The sequence below is a fragment of the Kryptolebias marmoratus genome, linkage group LG3, assembly GCF_001649575.2.
Source record: "Kryptolebias marmoratus isolate JLee-2015 linkage group LG3, ASM164957v2, whole genome shotgun sequence".
NCBI lineage: Eukaryota > Metazoa > Chordata > Actinopteri > Cyprinodontiformes > Rivulidae > Kryptolebias > Kryptolebias marmoratus.
The window spans coordinates 14968748-14992902 of record NC_051432.1 but is presented as its reverse complement, the minus strand read 5'-3'; the positions used below and the strand labels follow the sequence as shown (position 1 = coordinate 14992902).

Sequence of the window (24155 nt, the reverse complement as noted above, 5' to 3'; positions counted from 1 at the left end):
AAGCCTTGCCAGAGAGAGCGGCAGGCTCGGGATGAAGAAAATGAGTTGGCCCCGGCCTCTTACACAGGCTCTTTTGTTTGCGCGGTAGGGTAGGTGGTAATGGGGACCGAGTGGTGCAGGTGAAGAATAATAATGAAGAACTGACTCGTTTTTGTTTGTTTGCTATGAATCACAGAGTCAGCGAGTGCACCTTGTACCCTTCCTGCTAGACTTCTCATATTTTTTGCGGTGATGGTGTGTGAACACGCTGTACTCTTGGAATTTGGGTGTGAATCTGTTTGCCTCTGGATATTATTGTGTGTCTGGTTGCCCCGGGATAACTGTTCCTGTGGTTATCTTGTTCAAAAAGGAACACAAACAAAGTAAAGCAGTACTGTAAAACGATAATCTACTTTGCACGCTCCTATCTCCCAATATTGAACTTTTTTTTCCAATTTTTTTTTATTTTTAAATCTACCTTTGGGTCGTATCGTCATGCTTTGTTACAGAACGTGTTGATAAAATGTCTTGTCTTGATTTTCCATATGCATACAGAAGCTGCTAAACCGTGTTTCTTGTATTTGAATATGCTAAATGTTCGACGTAATGTTAACAAAGTCTGTAAAGTGCAACAGCAATTTCCCGCCTCTGCTTTTGTCCTTAAAAGCAACCCTGATCCTTCTTCTGCTTAAATTTGTTTTTCAACCATTGGCCTCTTAATAGTGAAGTGAATTTGTCTCCAGATAAAAAAGAAAGTCAATTAAAGCATTTTCAGACAGCTTTTATGTGCTTTTTTTTTATTTTTGCACTCTAATATTTATCTGTTTTTGTTCCTCTCCTACAGATGAAGAGAAAGTTGGACCATGGCCCCGAGGTCCGATCTTTCCCTTCAGGAAAAAAGCCCTGCAAAGGCTCCGAGTATCCGAGGTACAGTAAGACATCCACTTTCACTGAATGTCCCGTCGTTGTAGCGTTTCGCCTTCGTTTCCCGTCTGCCACACGCCCCAGAAATGAGCCTGTCATTATAATAAATTCAAGCTATCAAGTGGTGCAAACAACAATGCTGCATGTGTCCTCCAACAGAGGGATGCTTCATGTCCCACTGTATCCGCAGCATCCAGCCAGCAGTCCCAGATGTTTCTCTTGCACTGAATATTTAATGCGTGTGTGTGTTCACATGTAGCTGCATTAAAATTCAAACTGAACACAGCCACTTAAGTGTAAATGTTGCTACGTAACTGGCCCCTTCTCAGCTTCCTCTCCCCATTAAAAATGAATCAATAATGAAATCGACCCCCGGCTTCCCATTTTACCGTCAGCAGGCAAAACCCAAAACAGTGAGAGGGCGAGCAGGATAATTCCTCCAGCTGCCCTAACATTTTAAAGGTAACACAGGCACCTTTTGAAGTCCTGTTCCACTGAAATCAGTACGGTTGATGGCATTTTGAAAATTCATTAAAAAATATACATGTGCTTGTTAAAGTGGCTATACCTATAAAAATAATTGCTGTTTGGCAATAAACCTTGTCTTTCTAAAGGTTCATGTTGATCCTTTTTTTTGTTAAAACAACCTTATAGAGTCATTGCTTCAATATTATGTGTACTTTAAAGAATGCACTTTATTTTTTGCTTTAACCTGCTTTATTTATAAAGTTTGTATTGGATTTAGTTGTGCAAATGTAATGATTTTTTTATGTTTTATGGTTTTATAGCTTTCTATTTTGCTGCTTTGTGTAAATGGTGACTCTCTGGTGTAAATGCACTGATTTTACCCATTAGACATATTTAAGGAGTCATACACAGTAAAAGGTTCATTTCAATTTGCCAGCAGAACAGAAACTAAGTCAAATCACTGACAAAAAAGCTCTTGTCTTAGACTGCACGTGTAAATGTTGTGTCATCCAAAGTAAATTGTAATAAAATATCTACAAAAGTGGTGGTGAAGCAACCTGAAAGCAACCAATGTTTTTAGACCTCTGCTGGTTGAAATCAGTGCTTTTATATCTTCCTCTGATGCCTCCTGTGAGCTGTTTGCCTCCAAAAGTCCCACTTCAGTTTTGATTTATTCATTTATCTTTAAATCTTGTCCTTTTTAATCTGTAAATTGCAGCCCAGCAGGAATTGTCCCGTGTCCAGCCACACCCACCACATTTGGACACATCAGGACAGCCAATGGTCAGGGGCAACAGAGGCGGCGAATCACCTCGATCCAGCCACCCACGGGTCTCCAGGAATGGCTCCGAACATTTCAGGTGAGCAGGCAGGACTTAAATTCCTTCTTTCTGGTTTTTCTTTTTCTTCTTGAGTGACACTGAGGCCTCGAGCTACAGCTCATCAAAAAGCTGATATCTGTCCAATCATCGGCCATTTAGTCTCAGAGCTAATTGCTGGCTTTTTTCCTTTTTTTTCACCACATTAACTAAGGCACCGTAGGGGCTGCAGTAGCTCGATGGTCAGTGCCGTGGTCTTGTAATCCTAGGCTGCAGGTTCGAGCCCAGGTGGCACCAGGAAAGGGCATCTGGCGTAGTGCAATTTCCAGATTTTTCATTCGAGCTTGCTCGCCGTGGTATCCCCCTGCAGAAGGGAGCAGCTGAAAGAACAACAACATTAACGTAGGCACCGTAGCGTGGAATTAGGATTAGCTGTACCTGTTGGAGTGAGGATCTCACAAGTTCTTATCAGAACCACAGCCTTTATTAAAGGCTGTCCTCTGGGAGCTTTTAAAATAGACAAATCTTTTCCGAGTGAATGTCTGTGATCAGAAAAGTTGGCATGAAAGTTTTTTTTTTTTCTCGTTTCAATTTGCTTTGATGATCACCAAGTAACTCTAGTGTTATCTCTGTCATTGTGGTCTTTACACACGTCATGTAACAGACATTTCTGTCTCGTTAGTCTTGAAAACTAATGACTCCAGACTTCAAGAAAATAAGATGTAATTTAAACATTAACTATGATGATCCTGCAATTTTTTTTTTCATATAATGAGTTGCCATGGACTTCATTACCTACGAGAGGTTAAACTTATTATCTCTGAATGGCTGGCTGAACCTGTGACACCTCAGTGTTTATTTTACATTTATTAGTCACGAGGCCTGACCAGCTACAGCCTCTGTTCTTACACCAAAGGCTTCAGGCGGCTGAATCTCAAGCCTTGATTCTCTGCAGTCCAGCTTTTATACCACACCTGTACCCAAGCGGCCTCTGGGTTTTAGTTGCAGGATTATTTACTTAGTTTCATCTCAAAATGCTTGAAAATTATATATAAACACTCATGTCTCTCTAGATGTATTGATAAAATAAACACGTCTGACTTTTTAGTGTCTAGTAAACTTATAGTAAATCCTTTTTATTAAAATCTGAGTTTAGGCTGCTAAGGCTAAAGCACAACCCCTCCTGTTTTTGTTTCTGTTAAACCAGCTCCATTCACAGCAGTCGATTTTAGCGGGTGGAGTTATTTACTGCTCCCTCCCCCCCTCTCACCTCACTTCGATCTTCTACGGGGTGGACTATAGAAGATGGAGGTCAAGCAGAGACAAAGATGGGAGGGAAGGCTGGATAAATGTACTCTGAACTGGGTTTGTGACATCACAAACCTGAGTAGCTCACTGAATTAGATAATTATAATTACAAAGTGCACAGAAATGCGATAGGCTTTTGTTAAATCCAAATAAATGCACTCAAGAAGAGGAGAGGTTAGGTTTTTTTAATAGTATGCCCCCTTTAAAGCGTTGCCAAAGTAAGAAAAAGGGAAAAAAAAATCCTCATGAAAATGAAATAGTGGCAAGGCTGTGTACAAGGCATGCCAAAATGATAACATATTCTTTCTGACTTGAGTTTTATGAGGTGTGTGATTTAGATTAAAAACATAAAAACAAATTTGGGCATTGGCTTGGTTTTATATGCTGATAAATGGATGGATAAACCTAAATGTTGCGTCCAGCGATATGCAGAAAGTGGGGTGGAACTTCACTCGACTGCGTAACAAACAAAAGGCTGGGAGCTTTACGAGTCGAAAAGTTCTCCTCTCAGATTAATGATGGTGAACCCGAGGTGTTACAGACTCTGCTTGAACTTTTAAAACTGACGGCAGGAAGTTGATGCAACATGTATGCATGTGTTACGCCGGCCCTCTGTTAGGGAGGGGATTTCTGAACCTCCTTATTACCTCCAGAGCCAGCACCTCTGGCTACACCTTTTAGCTGCCAAATTACAGGTGGTGTGCCAGATTTTCCAGCCTGCGTCCTGTCCCGTAATCATTGTTAGGAGTTCAGCGTGCCACAGAGCAAAACAACTGCAGCTGGCGGGTTCAACAAAGAGTTCAGAGCGTTATTCAGCAGCAGCTGTCTTAGAGCTAAATGTTGAAGCTGAAGAAATTGTCCCACAGAGTTCCACTAAAGGCTGGTTCCTGATATTCGACTTTTCCCACTTGATGTGTTGGCTGAAATACACAGATGCCTCGAGCAACTCCGCCGCCGTGAAAGCCTCACTGCAAGTCGCTCTGTGCGAGACAGGAGGTTTCTAAGGCGCTACTGTAAGAGAAGGCAGTGAACTGGAACAATCCTATAACACCCCAATCCTGTTTCCAATTCTCTCTTACACGTTTACCGTTTGGGTGTGGCAGTGCAGAGAAGTGAGCGTGCACTGGGTATTCTGACGGCAGCGTCGAGCGAGAACATTTCCACCTGGGCGCTGGATTGACAGTTGATCATTTTTAGAGTTTGTAAAGCAAAATTGCAGAGCAAATAGAGAAATGGAAAAACTGCAGGGAGCTTTGTGTAATTCAAAATGTCCCCATGATTTTGTACTCATAACACTAAAAGAGTCAGCACAGTTGCAGAAAATCTATTACATAGTTTGGTAAATAAAAACGAAGTTAGCTAAAGGTATTTCCGTTAAATGCAAAATTGAGTGATGGAGAGGCAAATACAACATAAGAGCCTAAAGGTTTTGGCTCATATTTACTCAGATAAGAGTTTTATTTGCAAATAGTTGCTGCAAAGCCATTTTTTTATAATTGGGTAATTGTTTAGTGCACACAAGCACATATGATGCACATTCTTAAATTTTTAACTAAATATCTTTGCATGTAGTTTTTTTGTTAGACCTCTAGGAATGAAAAAAACTCCACCTTTATTTACTGGTATATTTTAAAAGGTTAAAGCTTTAGAATTAACATGGTTCTTTATTTTTCTTTCCAGCAAAGTGCTTTAGTCATCTAAAATGACATGTTGCTGTGATGTTTTTGCACATAATTGGCAGTCCATGCTGTTTTGTATTTTCTTGAACACCCATGTTTATTGCTACATTTATGAAATGCGAACACCTAAATAATCGCCCGTGTCCGTTTTCTTTGTTTTTTTTTGCAGAGCTGGACCGGCCCAGAAAAGCTGCTGGCGCTGGATGAGTTGATAGACAGCTGCGAGCCCACGCAAGTCAAGCATATGATGCAGGTGATTGAGCCACAGTTTCAGCGCGACTTCATCTCCCTGCTGCCCAAAGAGGTGAGTTCCTCTCCGGACCCTAAAATCTGCAAACGGACGCTCAGTCTTGTTGCAGTCTTCTCTCATGTCTCACACTTTTAAACAACCACAGCAAGTGTCTTTTGTTTTATTATTATTAATTGCTCTGCATGATAATGAGCAAATCAAATCCTCTGAAATGCAACACTGTTTAGACCGTAGGAAGAAAATTTAGTTATAAGCGTGATGTATAGCAGATCAAACGTTTAACACTCTGTCTGTCAGGTGATAGGATGGAGGGTGTGGTGGGACTGAAGGTGAGGCAATATGGTGCAACATTATAAGGTGCCAGAGATATGGATACAAATTGCCTCATGTGTGCTCACATCAGGAAATGGCTTCCCTTCTGTTTATTATGTTTTTGCCCTTTATTTTCCATCTTTTTCATTAACAAGGTTGTTATATTTTGATTATTTTGTGTCTTTTCTGCTCTACGAATGCCTGGAGATTGTAAAATCAGTCTGTATAGTTTTGTGTACCTTTTATGATAAATTCCTCAGGCTGTTTTTAGGTGATTGAGTTCCATACTGTTAAGGCTTTTCTTGGGTCTCTGCTAGAGGAAGTCTAAAGCTAAACTGTATTCAGGGAGAAGCTTCAAGGACAAAGTAACTCAGTCTATGCTGCGATTTAAAACCATTTTGACCTGTTTATTACTTGTCATGACTAGAAGTAAGTTTTTCTTTGCTTCTAATTCTATGATAATTAACACTTACAGTAATAGAAGTGTAACAATGTGCTGAAAAATATGGGATGTGGAGAAAAATCTGCTTGCCGAGAACATCACGTTGGCGGGGAAAACCTCAGTAAAGTGTAGAAAAATTATAGAAAGTACTGCGCTCTCCATAAACACTTCACCTTTTAATTAGTTGCTCAACACTCTGAAATTATCAGCTCTAATTGATTAATTTTTCTTTTATTTAGTTCCAGTAGCCTCCAGCTGGCTGCTTGTTACTAAGAAATTACTGTATGTCTTAACTTTAAAATTGAGAATTCATTTTTTGTAGCTAGGCTTTCTGTTTTAAAATGTTTTAGAATAAATTTGACATTATTTTTTAAAGCTCATGGCATCACTCCTAAATTTGTAACTTGTGTTGTGGATCTTTATCAGAATAATACAGAATAATGAAACATTTACAGAGCAGATTTGATGCAGAGAAGTTACTGAAGCGGACACTGATTGTTGCAAACCTTCGACAAATTTATGCCCAACTGGTGATGGTGGATAATTTTTCTTTCTTGGATACACAGTCATAAAAACTGCCCCCTTTTTTACCTTAATGTCTTTTGAAACAGAATAATTGATTCAACTTTGTTTCATTGTGGTATTATCTCAACTTTAGTTTGACTTAAATATTATTGTGCATATATTTGGTTTGTATTATTGTAAATACAGCTGAATCTTATATTTTCTTTATTTAACATACTAGTTGGGTTTTTTTTTTGCTGTCCTGCAGCCAGCTGTTTTCTTCTCTTAAACTCAAGGGATGAACCAGTGTTGTGTTGACACATAACAGACAACTTAGCGAAGAGCTAATTATAAATTGGATCTTTAGTCACTTTGTCACCAGCAGCCTCTCACAAAGACATAGCTTGTTCCTGTTTCTTAAGTTGAATCTATAAAAAACATGAAAAACCACAGTTTGACACATGTAGTTCACAAAACCTGATGAATACAGTCAAGATTACTTTAAGCCCTTAGTCCCTAGGATCTTGTTGGCAGAAGTGCTGCTGTTTCGGTACAGGGGCCGCTAGTGATTTAGGTGTTAAAAGATTAAGAGAAGGTACAGCTCCTTGGAATGACTGTTGGTTTACACCTTTGGCACAGCAATGTACATCCGTTACATACCGTATTCTTTGTTTTTGTCTGTCAACAGCTGGCTTTGTACGTGCTGTCATTCCTGGAACCGAAGGACCTCCTCCAAGCGGCGCAGACGTGTCGCTACTGGCGCATCCTGGCAGAGGACAACCTGCTATGGAGAGAGAAATGCAGGGAAGAGGGTGAGTCCTAAACCTCTTAAGAGACGCCAGGCCGGAAACGGTGCTGAATTCACATCTGCTTCGAAGAAAATAAACTTTGTGAGAAAATAGGAGCTTTTTACTCCAATCAGCTATTCTCTCTCTCTCTCTGCCCTAACAGGTATTGATGAACCTCTGCCTTTGAAGAAAAGGAAAAATTTCAAGCCCGGCTTCACTCACAGCCCCTGGAAGAGTGCCTACATCAGGCAGCACAGAATAGACACTAACTGGAGGAGAGGGGACCTTAAATCACCCAAGGTAAGCTTCTTGCGCCCCCCCCCCCCCACTGTAAACCTAAATTCCCTATAGGTTAGTTGATCTTGGAGATCTGATATCAAATGACTTTGAGTCGAAGAATACCAGTTCAAAAAGAGGTATGCAATGCAGACTGGATAGAAAGATAGTGATAAGTCACGTCTGCTGTAGTCGTGTGAAATAATAATAGAGTCGAGCCAAAGGATGGTCTCTTTCAATCTAAAGTTTCTATTCCTCTTAGTTCTGAAAAAAGTTTTCCAAAAAAAAAAAAAAGAAAACATGAGCAGCATGTTAAAGCGGGTTTTCAATGGACCTTGAAGGCTGCTTTAAAAAAAAAACAGCCTGCAGGTCATTTTAGGGCATAAATTAGCTTCCTGTGGTCTTTGTATTCCTTTGCATATGCAGCATGTTCTGTCATTTGCTGAGCTAGCTGTCCTGTGTCCCAGTAGCAGAGGCAGCGCACAAACACAGAAGCAAACACCTCTCCTGAAACATCTCTGTACACCTGCAGCGCTTTTTGACATTTTCCCCTTATCTCATTTTGGCTTTGATTGAGAAAGCCCCGGAGAGAGCACTTGTCATTTGCTTTGTCATCCCACCTCTCGTCCTCTTTATGTCCCCCCCTCTCATTGCTGCTCTGCTTATCTGTCCTGTCTCAAGGTGCTGAAAGGACACGACGACCACGTGATCACCTGCCTCCAGTTCTGTGGCAACCGCATCGTCAGCGGCTCTGACGACAACACGCTGAAAGTCTGGTCAGCCATCACCGGAAAGGTAAAGGCAGACATGAAGCTCATTTGGGTGTCCTGCTGTAAGTAATTAAACACATCGAAGGAGACTGCTGTAGAAGGGACTCGTATCAGGTGCTTGTTCTGAAGCTTGGACCGATGACTTGTTGTGATGGTTAAATTTAACTCTGAAGGGAGATACGCCAGAGATTTCTGAAGCCAAGTCAACAAGACTCTCTGCATGTTCTGATCACTCCTTTCCGACTTTGCTCCTGCTGCACTGTGCATAATGGTGACCACAGACGTGCAGTCGTTTACTCTTCTGAGCGCTTTCAGCACCCACGTTGTGAGATGCATTGAAACCCTGCGTCTGGGTCAGCGATGCTGTTCCACATGCTTCAAAGGAAATTGTGGTTTTTATAGATTTCATCAACCAGTGGGACGTAGCCTGTGTGCAAAATGGCAGTGAGTGCTGTGCCACAGAACTTGCTGACAGAAGTTTAAAGTGTCTCAGTGGGATCAAAGTCGAGCCCAAACAACCGCGAGATAATAGCGTCAGTTCTCCCCAAGCTGGACATGAAGGGCACAAAAAGTGGCCCACAGGTGGTTATTTAGTCGCTGTGAGTGGTTATTCTGGTAGGATTATTTTTGATGTTCCTGCAGGAAGTGCCCCAGCCGGCACCAGTAGTGCCACAACTAGGTCAGCTCAGCAATAAGTAAAGCACTCAATGTAAATAACCAAAACTGACAGAGCTGTAAAGGTTTCTAAAATGGCTTTTACTTGAATTACTATGAAATTATTTAGATTTGAGTTGTTTTAAGATGACAGGAATCCAACACATATGCAGATTTTCTGGGATATACTTTTAAAAAGCACAAAACATAAAAAGTACTCATCTGCCATCAATAGTCTGTGATCAAAACCCTCTTTTTTTCTTCCACATTCAATCTTATAGCAAAGTTCTTTTTCTGCTCCGACGTCTGTTCTTCTCGTACGTTCGTCAGCGTTGTTAGTTGTCTGCAGACAGTGTTAGTATTCATAGCTGAAGCTGGAGCAGCTACACAGACCTTTTTCTGTCGCTCTGTATTAAAATCAAAGGCAGATTTGGTACTGTGATGTTGGAGAGAAGTTCAGAGATTGTTGCAGATCATATGGCAGGTCATGCCTCATTGTTGGGACCGTTTCAAATCAGCTTTTTACCACTAACTCTCTGTTCACATATTGCATGCTTATCTTTCAGTTTGTTCCCTTTTAAGGGGTGATTTAAACTTTCTTTTTAATCTTACAAAATGAAAAAAATGATAATAATTTAAAGATAAAACCCTCAGACGTTTACACTGCATTATTGTGCTGCAGTCAATGTGTTTCGTTTAGGATATAATAGACCAAAAGATTTTCTTTTCATTAATGCAAAGAAGATGCTGCCTTACATAAAGAGGAACTGGCTTTGGGCCCACCTTTAATTACATGCGTATCAGTCACAGCATTTGCTGATCTGGGTAGATCTCGCCAAGGTCGTCTGATGGGTACTGATGTTCAGTTTGGCTTTGCTTCACCCAAAGACTAATATCTAGGTGACTGGTTGGTTGAGTTACAATGAAGTCGGGGGCAGGTGTCTGCGATGAGTCACATCACCAGCAGGTTCTGCAACTTTTACTTGAAACCTGCAGCATTAAGTTCAAACTGATGTCAAAGAGGCTGGGGGGGAGAAAAAGCACCTTGTAGGTGGTTTCTGCTCAACTGCCTCGAGATTGTTTGTTTGTTTACAGATGTCAGGAGGGACGAGATGAGCCAAAATCCGTTTGTTTGGGTGCAGTAATCAGAGCGCGCACATCCTCCTCCTGTGAGCTCTCAGCGCCGAGCAGAAACCTTTGCTGTAGAGGAACAGCCAATTAAGCCGAGTCAACCATTTCAGTGAACAGATTGTGGATGCCGGTAAAAGTTAAATGAAAATACAATGAGGTTACCAGCTCTTGTATTTAAATTTTCTCTCTGTTGTCAGCATTAGTTAGCCTTAGCCAGCTCCTGTAGGACGTTTCATCTGTTAATTTCTCCCGATTGGATGCGGGCATGTAAAATGGCTATCAGTGATATTGATGTGTTAAACGGTTTGAGATGGCCCTTGGATGAATGCCTCGAATGGTTTCCAGAACACATGGCCAAATTATTCCTCTTCCTCTTTATATTTTGAGTAGCCAGAATTGTAACTAATATATTAGATTGTGTTAACAGTGATCTGTTTAACTCTAGTGCACCTTTTACCTCAAGCAAACCGTCCTACTTCAACAAAACTTGGAGTTTCCAACTCGTAAACTCTGCAACTAACACCGAGGCTTAAGCCCTTCTTAAGACCGGATCAATAAGAGATAGCAGCGTGATGATCACAGATGAGAAGTTGTGAATTAATTCCATCTCCTTTTTCAATTTGACTCCAAAAGACTAAGAAAAAAAGAAAGAAAATGGCCTCATTTTCTTTTCAAATCAGCTCCAGCTGCTTGCACTCTACGCAATTAAATTAATAGAATGGGGAAAATAATCTTTTCTTGGGCAAATATTTTCCGAGTTCAGGCTGTGTTAACCCTCCCTCTTGTTTCTCAGAAACTTTGTGTTTCGCTCAGAGAGATTCCCCTTGTGACGAGGTGAAAATAAAGTGCTGTTAAATCTTTCAAAATGTTCCCATTTTAGCACCGCCACGCAGTGTTCCCAACTCGACTCTAAATACTGCATCAGATATGATGAGGACAAGCTCATAACAGATGTTTCTATCAGTGGTTTAACAAATCTTTCCAATAGCTTTTTTTCCCCCCTCAAGGATCGTGTATTTTTCAGATTCAATGGGCATTTTTAGTAAAATGCTAAATGTTATTGAGACTGATTTGCCTGGAAGCAGCTTAAATTTTTAACAAAAATTCATCAGTGGAGCCAAACCCTCATCTACCACTAAGACAGATGTGTGTAAATTTTTCATCTCTGCTGCTTCATTTTTCCTGACCTTAATTTATATATTTATATTAAACACACTTTCATGCTGTGAGGCAGTCGGGAACCCATCTGATATAAATTCATTACACCTCTGAAAAAAAAGGCCTTTTAAATTAAAGATTTAGTACTAAAATGAGAGATTAATTTTTTTGAGAAAACTCAAGAATTTGAAATTTTATCGGCTTGAAAATGACTGATAAACTGTTGTGATTTGGAGTTTGGAGAATAGAAAAAAGAAAAAAAGTTTCCCCCGTTATAAAAGTTCTTGCTTAGAACTTCTATACTGTAAGGTTTTGTCTTTAGTGAATGAACCTTTTGTCTTTGCGTGTCTCCAGCTTCAGAGCGAGCTGTCAATCTTCCATCCACACACACGAACAGGTGCACAGATCTCTGCTTCAAAGGTGGCTCCCTTGTGTTTAACAGAGCTGTGTGTGTGAGTGTGTGTGTCCTTGGTGGTGCCTGTCAGCAGCAGCCTCGGCTGTCATACAGATTTAAGATGGCAGACCCGCAGATCGCCGCTGTGCTCAGGGAGAGACGACCGCTGCCAGATGCTGTAGAGCTGCATCAGTACACGCTTTACTCAGTTCTGTTAATCAACGAGCTCCGGAGATTTGAGTCTCGTGTAACTGTCAACAGAATAATTTAAGACAGGGAAATTAATACTGCTGTTCCTATTCCTGTAATTTAATATTTTAGTATGGGTGTAGAAAAATTAATAGTCTTTGTTGGCTGTTATGGCTTGTTTGTGATCACTTCATGATGTGAAAAGCAAAGTTCGACTCACCCTGTTTATGTCACATCTATGTGTCGTCCTTTTCAGACTCTGAATGAAGCCTTAAATCATTTGCAGCCCAACAGATGTAAAATGGTATCCCATCATTTTTCATTTAAAGCTATAGTTTGAATCTTTTCAACTGGGGTTCTGGGAAAAAGACATGAACAATAATATCTTACTTGTCATTTTCACATTAACAGGAACGGCAGCAGCTAGCTGTAGCCCTTCCAGTGCAGCCGGGGGCACTTCCTGCATGAATTATCAAAATTCTGCTGGAATAAGACTCTAGCGTGAAATTAATGGCAGTGTAAACATTTATAAAATGGTGTTCTCATGAATTAAACCTTTGAGATTGGAGTTGTTTTAACAGCAACGATCCACTTCATGTCCGTCCCGCTTGTACTGGCCGTTAATTTGTCAATTTGGTCAGAATTAAACTTCACTTTTCTAAACTGAGGTCTTTCAGAAAGCCGTCTGCAACAGGTAAGACCTGTTTCAAGTATCTGAACTAGGCAAACAATAAACCAGGCAGGAGCAAAGACTTACTTTGGCCAGGATGATTAGTCTTGTGAGAAGTGATCTACCAATCCATGTATCGGATCAGTCGTCCTAGTAACTTAATTGGTACTCGATTACAGAGCACAATACGCCATCTCCCAGTCTCATAACAAAGGTGCTCTAAGAAGGGATGGCATAAATGCACCAACATCTCTTCTGTATGGACTTTTTTTTTTTTTTTCAAGTGAAAAATAGGAGCGGTCCAGCAGCCACTTGTAATGTCTGCAATTTAAGCATTTAATGAGGCAGAGTCTCGTTCAATAGTAGCGCTTTCATTAGACATCTAATGTTTAAACACATGGCTGAATACAATGAGTTCACTTTGTTAACTCGGGCTTAGATTCTGTCAAAATACCGCACCGAATCTGGCTTTCACTTTTCAGCAGAAAGGGGCCATCTTGTTCCTTTTAACCACCAAATCCCAAACTAACACTGAATGAAAGCTTTAAAGAAAACAGATTTGTTTCTGTGAGGCCATAATAAGGCAGAAAAGATTACAGCACGGCTTATTTAATTCATTTCTGCGGCTGAGAATATGAGTTCTTTGTTGTTTTATTTTTCTTTTTTTTTCTAGTCTGAATAATGTAGGCCATTCTGAAACTATGCATCCGACACACATTCCACCCAATTATTTTAATTGAACATTACTGTCACTGGCTTTAATGCAGAAGTTTGGAATTCAGATATTTGTCCGATGTCACTGCTGGCCTCGCTGTGAAAAAAACAGGATTTTCCGTTTGATCAAAATGATCTCCAGCAGTTCTGCCGGTCTCATACAACAGAGCATCTATAGCAGGCAATCTGTTAGAGGAGCAGCGTGTGTCTTTCTGTCATGATGATGCAAGAGATGGAAAATTACAATGAATGGGACTCACCTCGCAGTGCAGCATCACAAACACAGTCACTAACTGTAGCCAGCACAGTAATGATAGCATTACTGTGTGTAGTTAGTCACTGGGTTTGGTAAAAGAAGAAATTTTAGGTTATTTGACTTTCCTAAAGACAAAACAGCACGACAAACATGTCATTAGTTTTTACATCTAAGACCATCTGTTATTTAAGTACCCGTTACTTTAGCTCCGAGGGTATTTTACCGAGACGTTCCTGTGACATTCCTAGCCTCTTTTTCCTGTTTTTCCTGTTTCAAACCAACAGGAGCCTGGCTGAGACTGTGGCCACAAAAAAATCTTTTAATTATGTGGTGTTGGTCTGTAATTATGTGCTGTCTTCTACCTGTGGCTGTTTAGTTTAACCTTTTGGAAAGTTTGAGCTCAGTGCATACTTGGCCCCGTTGACCCTCATTTTATGATATTTCCCGTCGGGGTCAAGAGAGGTGGATTTTTCAATTTGAAGTGAAATACGCGGCGCATAGCAGTGTCAGTCTCAGTTTGGCTGTTAAACTGGACGCTGTCCCCGTTTTGTTTTTTTGTTATTGTTTGTAACAAAGAAAAGATTTTATTTAAAGTGTTGGAAAAACCTCGTGTTCAGAATAGGCTTTCACAGGTTGAGTAATCTCCCTTCGTTCTCAGAGAGGGGCTTATTTTATATTTGTTGCGCAGACGGATAAAGATACTTAAGCCCTTCATTTCAGATATTCTCTCTTCCCACGCAGTGTTTGAGTAGGCTCTAATCACTCTGAGTCTTGTTCTTGGAGATTTCTTCTAAGTCTTTGATTCAGAAGAAAAAAATTAGGATTTTTATATGTTCAGTATATGATGCAGTGGATAGATGGACTTTATTTAACTCAAACCTAAAATAGGACACCCCCCCTCCCCCCCTCAACTGATGATGTCACATTTTGGTTAATAAGCCACGATATTTTGGCATGTTTTGCTGTGCTTTTCTTTTAAATCGTAAAATGGATGACATTTGTCAGGCTGCAGCATCATCTTCTTCCTCCACCGGCTGCTGTACAACCTCCCTCCCCATGCCGCCGCCACTCACTGCACACTTGCTTATCAGCTGCAGTCAGAGGTCACATGTTGTACACTTAAAACGACACGCTTCACTCTGAACCTGACACAACCGCAGCTGCTGCCAGCATCTACTCCTCTTCCCCCAGAGAATTTCAATTTAATGCATTTAGGATAATTAAATCGGGACAAACTGTGGAGACGCAAATTCAATTGATCAGAAAGATTTCCATAACTGCTGTAATCAATAGCTAATCTACCATCCCTAATGAGAATGAATGGATGCATTTTATTGAGGATGGCTGTCAACCCCCTTTTCTGCAACAAGAATGAATTGGCAGCGTTTCGAACAGATAAGTAAAAGCAATTATAAGAAGCTTGTGGAGGGATCGGAGAGATATTCTGAAGCAAGGATGTGCGAGCTCTTTCTCCCAGTAAAAGTTCACATAAATTTAATTTCACTTTTTTACCATCCCTCCAGCCCCTGAAGGCAACACAAGGTTATACAGGAACAAAATCCCAAATGAGATTTCGAGCTCCCAAGACTGAATATGTATAAATGTGTCTTTGAAGTCAACATTCAAAGTGGCAGAGAGGATGACGCTGGCTGAATTCTCTTCTCCTGCCGTGTTGCAGTGTCTGCGGACGTTGGTGGGCCACACCGGGGGCGTGTGGTCATCCCAGATGCGAGACAACATCATCATCAGCGGCTCCACGGATCGCACACTCAAGGTCTGGAATGCAGAGACGGGAGAATGTATCCACACCCTCTACGGGCATACCTCAACAGTGCGCTGCATGCACCTACACGAGAAAAGGTATGAAGCAGTCCTGGTACTGAGTGCCGTTAAGCTCACGTGAAAGCTTCAGATCAACCGTGTTTTACCGGATGTTGGCATTTTGTTGCTTCTTATGTAACAACGATTTGATGAAAACAGGAGCAGATAAAAGTTTAAATAATAGTTTAGTCTGTCATTTTAATGTGGTTTGAGAAATGTTTGGTTTTTGACATACCAGCTGCTGTTCTTCCTAGACTAAAGTGATATAAAATAATGGTCACGGTGATAGGGAATAATTTCGCCAACACCTTTTTGCATTTAATCGTAATCTTTTTTTTTTTTTCTTTAACAGATTTTACATAAAATGAACAGCTGCACCTATTAGCCGCTTATCTTAGCGCAAACCCTTAAAGTAGATCAAACCTGTCGGAGTAAATCTGTGTAAAGGTTACGTCTCTAAAGCTAATCATATCACACTACACATCTCTTTTGCATAATTTGTACAAAAACAGCAGAGTAAAACCAACAACCTTGTCGTGAAAAAGGGAGTAAAGGTGGAGGCATTTTGTTTTTGTCCCTCATGATTCGTAACATGCGTCCTAATCAGGCAAAAAAAAAAAAGAGCAACCACAGCACTAAAAGAGGACTGTATCTATAGAAGCCAGCATGTGGTTTCATGGTGATTAAATAGACCCTGTGAGCAGTCTTAAGTGAACTGCAGCTCACTCATTCACTCAGTATCACACTCTGGAGACTCAAAAGTGCTCTTTTTGCCTTGGGGCCAACCAAGGTTTTTGTGTAGCATTTGATTACTCACTCAGTGGAAAGGCTGCAAGCTGCAGACAGTGAATAACATGCCAGTGATTTCCATCTATGAAGTGCTGTGAGGCATTTGCAAAAAAAAAGTATTAGCTCTGTGCTGCTGCAACATTTTTTTTAATGTATTTTTGTCTAAGTGGTCTCTGGAAGAAGTTGTCTTACTATAGAAGCCTGTGTGTTTAAGTCTGCACTGAATCTACTGGAAGGCAGATGAAGCAGCAGCAGATTGGATTCCCTTTTTTTTTCTTCTAACCCTCAATCACCTGAAAACATGGAAAGCTTGAGTAAGAGTCACTTTTAAAAGGGGGGCCTTCTTTTCTGGAACTTATAATAATCTGCCCATCTTTCGTGGAGACGTGGCCCGAGGCAGCAGCTTGAGTTAAACAGCAGTTTCTGTACATTCAAGTGCGAACACGTATGATTTGTTGTTTACAGCAGCCTTTTCTGTCAGCGCAGCTGTCTCTGTATGAATAGGGACTTCTGTAGACATTAGAAATAAAAGCTTGGGTAGCAAGACATTACCTTCGCGTGAACGCATCTGTTAAATTAACCCCTGACTGGCTTTTTAAAAAAGGTCATGTTGTTCTGGAGGCGTCTGACCCGCTGTGTTTGTGTTGCTCTCAGGGTGGTCAGCGGCTCTCGCGACGCTACTCTTCGCGTCTGGGACATCGAGACCGGTCAGTGTTTACACGTCCTCATGGGCCACGTGGCGGCGGTGCGCTGCGTCCAGTACGACGGGCGCCGGGTGGTCAGTGGTGCCTACGACTTCATGGTCAAAGTTTGGGATCCAGAAACAGAAACCTGCCTGCACACGCTGCAGGGCCACACCAACCGAGTGTACTCCTTACAGGTGAGCTGACACACGCGAATTCCTCAAAATACGAAGTTTGAACTCAAGAAGACATTTGTTGAATGTTTTGATTTTGTTTATTGCAAATGTGTGTGAATGTGGGTAATTTTGGTTTTAAAAAAAGAGAGAATCGTGTCCTCCAAGGTGTCCTCTGTCCACACTGTGTAATGACAAAGCACTTAAGCTAGAGAGGAGGCTGTTTATGGTGCTGATTGATTGATTTTTGCGCGCCCCTTCTTTGTTAGGCTTTTAAAAAGTGTTGGTGCTCGCTTACTGGAGATGTTAGGACAAAAAAGATGAGCTCCCTCAGATCAATAAAGTTAATCAATTTCAATGAGTTTAATCTAAAGTTTGTAAGTGGAAGTGCTGCGTCAGTAAGATGTTTTTGCAATCAGCCGCAAGTTAGGGCGACATCTGCAGCAACCTGGAGCTGACATTTTACATATTAGCCTGTGAAAACTCCTCTTTTCTGTCTGCAGTTTGATGGGATTCACGTGGTGAGCGGCTCTCTGGATACGTCTATAAGAGTCTGGGACGTGGAGACGGGGAACTGCATCCACACGTTAACTGGACATCAGTCCCTCACCAGCGGTATGGAGCTCAAAGACAACATCCTCGTCTCAGGCAACGCAGACTCCACTGTCAAGATCTGGGACATCAAGACGGGCCAGTGTCTCCAAACACTGCAAGGTGAGGGGCTCAATTTGAGCGTAAAGGTTTCGCTTTAACCCAATGATATCTATGTTGAGTACATCGTTTTTGTTTCTGTGTGTCACTTAAAATTGGAATCCTTAAGTTACTTACTTAAGGAGAATCTGAAAGTTTTCTGGGCATGTATTTATGATGACATGCGTCTATGATGCAGTCAGTCTCACCTTTGTGAAAGACCTTGATGAACAAAAGAAATTATGAATGAGGTTTAAATTATTCAGAAGTCTGGATAAAACTGCATCAGCTATATCACACCAAAATTCTCAGTCAGTTTTCTCACAGTTTGACATATTGCCATAACGTGCACACCCACTCTGGTTTTGTAAAACATACAGATAGTACTCGGACGCAGTAGGAAAGAGTTTTTCTACAAGGTGGGGCTTGTTGGACTTGTTGGCGTGTTAAAGGATTTCCTCCTCTGTGCTGTCTGCAGTGTGTCTGTCAGAGAGCCAGGACAAGCTGCAGTCATAGAAATGGTGGTATTTCTCTAAAGAGCAGTTAAATTAAGGCCCAAGCACAGGTCGTCTTTACCTGTGCTTGTCTATGCAGCGCTACAGCCCTTTTCACATACCCCCTCTGAACCTGGGCTCCTTACACCTTTGTTGTGCTTCTGTGTTGAAGCTGATCCTCCATTGTTTCACCTCAGAGTTAGTTGTGGGGCCAAACATGGTATAAATATGCAAAGTGGAGTTTGTTGAGTGTAGCACAACACTGTTGTCAATCAGCTGCTTCCACAAGACCGACCTGTTGTGTTTAAGCGTTCGGCGCATGCCGGCATGGAGTCGAGCCACGTCTGTTTGACATGTGTAAATGAACACATGCTGGCTTCACAGGGACTTTCCTTTTACACCAATATAGCACAACCAAGGTGTGAAAAGGACTTCTGACTGCAGCTACGTCAGGGTCGTCTCTCACTGGGCTGCGCATGTTGGAGACTAGTTGGCGAGTTAAAATTGTGAGAAAATGGGCAAATTTTCAGATGCGGTCTGACTGAATTCTGAGTGTTTGTTGCCCAGCTCCACCCACCTTGGCAGCTGCCCTCTGCATTTATGATCAGATCTACTGGAGTACACTTTTCAAATAAAGATAGGCAGATTTGGACCAGATTTTTTTTTTTTTAGTAATTATTATCATTAATCAGCAGCTTATTTATTAAACCTGGAAATTCAAAGGTGTTTTCTGTCATTGGAGAGCTCCTGTGTCGGTGGGAAAGTACAGCTTTAGCGCTCCAGAATTCACTGAAACTAAACTGAGATTGGTTTGAGACTAGTTTGAGACACACAAAACCTTTGTGACTATTTTGATTCTTTTGGAACATGATCAAAATTCAAGCAACGAGACTGTGAGCCTCTGTGACTCATGTGAAGGAACTGAGAATCCCCACAAACATTTCAAGACGTTTTGAAGACTCCTTCACAAATTCTGTTCGCCAACTAGTCCCCAGCTATCGCAGCCCAGTTATCTTCTACTTTTAGACCCATTCCTCACAGGAATAGAAGTCTTTATGTTAGACCTGAAGATGACCCGCTCTGTTGCTGTTTTTGTGAACTAAAAGTGAAAGCAGAGATGGTGCGGTTGTGAATGAAACAGTGGATTTATCCTACATGCTGCAGAACCTCTAGTTTGAGACAGTGCAGTTAAAAAAAAAAAACCTGTTAAATGTGTGTTTGATGGTACTGAGCCGACAAGTCCTGAGCTCCCTGGTTCTGGTTCCTTTTGTGTCTGTTTGAATAGATCTATCTTCATTACAAGTACTTAGTGTCTCACAGGAAGTTGGAAGTCCTTCGCTGAATAGAAGTGGCAGCCACTGGTGCCCCAACCCTAAATACCCTCATTAGCAAGCTACAACCCTGTAAGCTGGTTCTTCAAACACCAACACCCAGCAGCTGAACAAAAGGATGCCCCAGCGAGAGCCTGAAGGGAGCGGGAGGGACGAGGCGGCGGGGGTGAATGTCAGGACTCGTTGACGACGAGGGGGTCGAGCGGTAAAAGGACAGGGGAACTTTGTAGGTCATATATTTAGGTCAGCAGACAATTTCTGCCATTCATTACTGTGTTTTGATAAGACAATAGCCCAACAACAAGGCTGTCCCTGTGATGTGAAGGGAGCGTAGGTAATGATGGAGCAGGAGCAGGAGCAGGGGAGAGCCGAGGCAGGCGTGTTGGGGGATGGTGCAGAGAAATATCGAATGCTCTGGTAAATAAAATCACACAAAGAAGGCAGGGGGGCAGCTTCTTCGCTTTACCTGTGTCCTTATGTTGGAAGGCAAATGAACCTGACAGACGTGGAGCGGAAGCTGTTAAATCGCTGTGAGTGACAGGTCTGAGCCACAGCATCCAACTGCAGAGCACCCTGAAGTCTGCCCACAGCTGGAAGAATCTCAGGCTTACCGAGATTTTCTCCTCAGTTTTTTTATTGGCTCTTATAGCACAGCTGCTATTATTTCAAATTCCTTTTGTTCCACTGACTACTGTTTATTTCAAGTGCCTAGATTTAAAACAAATTACTCCAAGAACTGCAGAGGTCAAGACATGTTTTTCTTTCATTTAATGGTTTATTTAAAGAGGTAAACCCTGCTCCTCCAGAATCTGGCCTGATTTGAAATTAGACTCCAGTGGAAACATGGTAAAAACCACTGGTCCAAACAAACCTTTTTAGTTGAAAAAGTCACTTAGACTGATTACTGAAATCATAGCTCATTAAACTGATTTACTTACTGTCAGGAAAGGTGGCCGACCTTCGCTTTAAGCTCGAGTAAGAACTAAATCAAGAACTTTAAAGATAATTTCATGTATTTATTGTGGCCATAAAAACATTGTATGGAGTATGAAAAACTATTTTAAAAAAAAAGATAAAAAATTAACTTCATGACACAAAACCAACTCTCAACCAAATAGTCCTAACATAAATTAATAATTCATTCTTAGATTGCATCAAAATAATCATTTTATGCACTACATAGAGGTAACTAACTACCTTTTTCTTTATGTCATATTTTTACATGCAAGCACGTTTCACCTCTTTCACAAATTGAGGACCGTTTAAACTAATTAAGTTGGAAGCAAACCTTCTCTTGAGTTGTTTATTAAAAAGGCGCTAACAGCCTTTAAGCTCTTACTAGAGTCACTGTTGTTCAGCACAGCTACTGCCTCGAATTTTTACCCGAGAAAAGGACGAGGAATGTGGTTTAGACTGGATGTCCTCTGCCTCAGAAGTCGATGAAGTTTCTAAGATCATGAAAAGGCGTAAACTTTCTGCGGTGGAACAGCGTGAAGAAACGCCGTTTCATTCTCTCCTGCTCTAACTCTCCCTCTCTTCGTGCTCCCTCAGGTCCACACAAGCACCAGAGCGCCGTGACGTGCCTCCAGTTCAACAAGAACTTTGTCATCACCAGCTCGGATGACGGCACCGTTAAGCTGTGGGACCTGAAGACGGGCGAGTTCATCCGGAACCTAGTCACCTTGGAGAGCGGCGGCAGCGGCGGCGTGGTGTGGCGCATCCGGGCCTCCAACACCAAGCTGGTGTGCGCCGTCGGCAGCCGCAACGGCACGGAGGAAACCAAGCTGCTGGTGCTGGACTTTGATGTGGACATGAAATGAGGCGACGGACACGCTGAGGAGGGCTGAAGAGAGCGAACCGCAGAGGGAATGGGAGACGAGGCTCCTGGAAACCAGATGGCCGACACCCAGAACTCTTCATCTAAACTCACAAATGTCTACCACCCCCCCAAACCACAAACAGTGGGCTGTTGCTGTTCTCCATCACCATCATCCACCTCCCCCCTTGTTCTGGGCAAATGTTACTGACACACATCCTCATGTATTCAGCCCCCCCCCGCTTTCTGACCCCTTCCCCACCCGAGCGCGGTGGAGTCGTAGGGGTTCAGGCCAGAAACGGAGGGCGGCGGGCACAAGTGGTCCGTTCTCGATTGTTTGGGAGAAAGAGGAGGAAAAAAAGAACGTTAACGACCGACCTCTTCTGAAACGACTCTCCGCCGTTTCGGTCCAGGGTCGGCTTTGCACAGAGACTTGGTTTCGCTCAAGCCTGACAGATTTTGAGATGTACAGAGATATTTTATTTTTTAAAAAGTCCCCCCCACCACCCGCACCCTACAAACAGACACACACACACACACACTCCCATCAGTGTTCACCCACACACCCACACCCACACCCACACACACACACACACACGTACACTCAAACGGCCAACTGAAAAGTTGAAAAAAATTGACCGTGGGTAAAAGATTAAAGATTGTAGAAGATCTAAGAGGTGGTTTTTTTTCATTGTTTTTTTTTTTGTCCCCCCCCTCCCACACACAGTTACTCCCAAAGAGCTGCTTGATGTCGTGGAGAGAAAGGAAGCGTTTGGAGCGTTCATCCTGTAATCAGGCTCGTTTCTTGTCACTCCATTTCCGTTCTGATTCTCCCCCCACTCGGTTTCTGTAGATTGATTTCTCCACAGTATCGCACACAATAACACAACTGTGAATTTCAGTACCTTTGTGATTTATCATATGAAAGGGTTTTCTTTTTTTGTTTGTTTTTTTGTCGTTTTGCTTTTTTTTTTTTTTTTTTGTCCATTTGTGCAAATCCCAGTATTAGAGAAACCCATCCTGTTTAGATATGCTGTCGTTTTTATGTTACCTTTTATGAGTTGTTAGTTGTTTCTTTCTGTTTTCGTCACACCTGGGTTTGGAGCTGCGTCTCCACATGAAAATCAGTGCTGTCCAGAGTCCGGCTCTGGTGGTTTCCCTTCAGCTCCTTTCCCCTCTACTGTTTTTCCCGAGTGGCCAAACAGAATTTATGCTGCTAGAGGAATCAAGAAAAAAAAAAGGAGAGAAAGAGAGAGAGAGAGAGAGAGAGAAAGATGGAACTTTTACTTGCTGTGACGTTTTAGTCCCAGGCGAAATTCCAAAATTGAACTCTGTATGTTTGGACTTAAAGAAACAAAACATAACGAAGACAACATCCGACAACATTTGTTTTTGTTTTGCTTTGTTGTTTTTGCCACTGAAACTTGAGCCAAACGTGCCTCTACGAGGCTGAGAGGAGGGGAGCGTGTCTGACAGATACTGACAGAAGAGGAGAAACGAGGGGATGTACACTGTTGGAGTGTGTGTGTGTGCGTGCGTGTGTGTGTTAGCGTGTTAATGGGCAACTTGTAAACACATTCCTTGGAACAAAGCTTTTTCAGCCTGTTCTTTGGGGAAATGTACAAAAATGCTGTGTGGACTGGTGAAAAAAAAAACCCAACAAAAAAACGAAACAGCTAAAAGAAAAAAATCAAACTAGCAGATGTATCGATTTTAACACGTGAATGAAAGAACTGTCCGTATCCGTGTGTGGTTGTTTTTACTTTTTTTTTTTTTTTTTTTTTCCCCATTCAGAGATGTCTGAAGCAACAGAGGAGACCATCACAAGCAACAAGTGACAGGTGGAGCTGCAGAGAGTCTCAGTGTTACACGTGATGCAGTTAAAGTCACCGAGACGAGCTGCAGCCTCGCAAGGTTTTTTTTTTTTTTTTTTTGGGGGGGNGGGGGGGGTGAGAGAGAGATAGATTAAAAACACGAAGGCAACTCGGGCGGACAGAAACATTGTAGAATCTTCAAGAGTCACAACTCAAGCTGAACTGTGAAAGTGGTATAACACTGTATATTAAAAAAAAAGAAGAAGAAGAAGAAAACAATCTTGCTCTATCTCCTCTTGTTGTTTTCGCCGTCTGTTTTAATTTATGATCTGGTTTGAGAAATCAGATTTGTTGCAGGTGTTTTATTTTGTTCCGTTCATGTATACTGCCTGGCAAAGAAAAAAAAAAAGAAGAAAACAGACAAAAAACTGAAAGGGATTGTGTATTTGTTTGATTCACTTAGAATTTTATTTTCTTATAACTTAAGTGCAATAAAATGTGGGTTTTTCTTTTTTCATTTCAAACATATCAGTTGTCTGTTTTTGTTACCTCTTTGACGGCATCTCATATGTTTAATAAAATTATTTGGTTCAATACATTTAAAAGGCAATAATTTTTAGCTTAAAAAGCACGTTGTCTAAACATGACCCAGTTAGCAACTGGTTGTTTATTTCAACGCCAGTTTAGTAAATTTGTTTTTTGACAGATGTGGTGTCTGTCATTGGAACAGGGTTTTATTTCTGTTCAGACTTACACCAACCAGACTGAAAACTGGATAAATTTTTAGTAAAATCTGTTTGTTTTTTTCAGTCAAGCTGAGCAAAAAATTGCTGCAATGACAGGACAAAACATCCAAAATG

The 24155-nt window shown here is 41.6% G+C and overlaps 1 protein-coding gene across 5 annotated transcripts in view; it reads left to right on the top strand.

Moving 5' to 3' along the window:
- Window positions 1-23707, top strand: part of fbxw7 (F-box and WD repeat domain containing 7) — a 95601-nt gene extending 71894 nt beyond the window's left edge. For all 5 annotated transcript variants that reach the window (XM_017407615.3, XM_017407599.2, XM_017407628.3 and 2 more), the window contains 10 exons: window positions 824-906; window positions 2090-2231; window positions 5346-5480; window positions 7373-7496; window positions 7636-7772; window positions 8430-8543; window positions 15363-15544; window positions 16949-17174; window positions 17654-17864; window positions 21217-23707. In XM_017407615.3, coding sequence (XP_017263104.1) covers window positions 824-906; window positions 2090-2231; window positions 5346-5480; window positions 7373-7496; window positions 7636-7772; window positions 8430-8543; window positions 15363-15544; window positions 16949-17174; window positions 17654-17864; window positions 21217-21485 — 1623 coding nt within the window. In that variant the 3' untranslated portion in view covers window positions 21486-23707. The remainder of the gene's footprint in view (window positions 1-823; window positions 907-2089; window positions 2232-5345; window positions 5481-7372; window positions 7497-7635; window positions 7773-8429; window positions 8544-15362; window positions 15545-16948; window positions 17175-17653; window positions 17865-21216) is intronic.
- The last annotated feature ends 448 nt before the right edge of the window (window positions 23708-24155 follow it).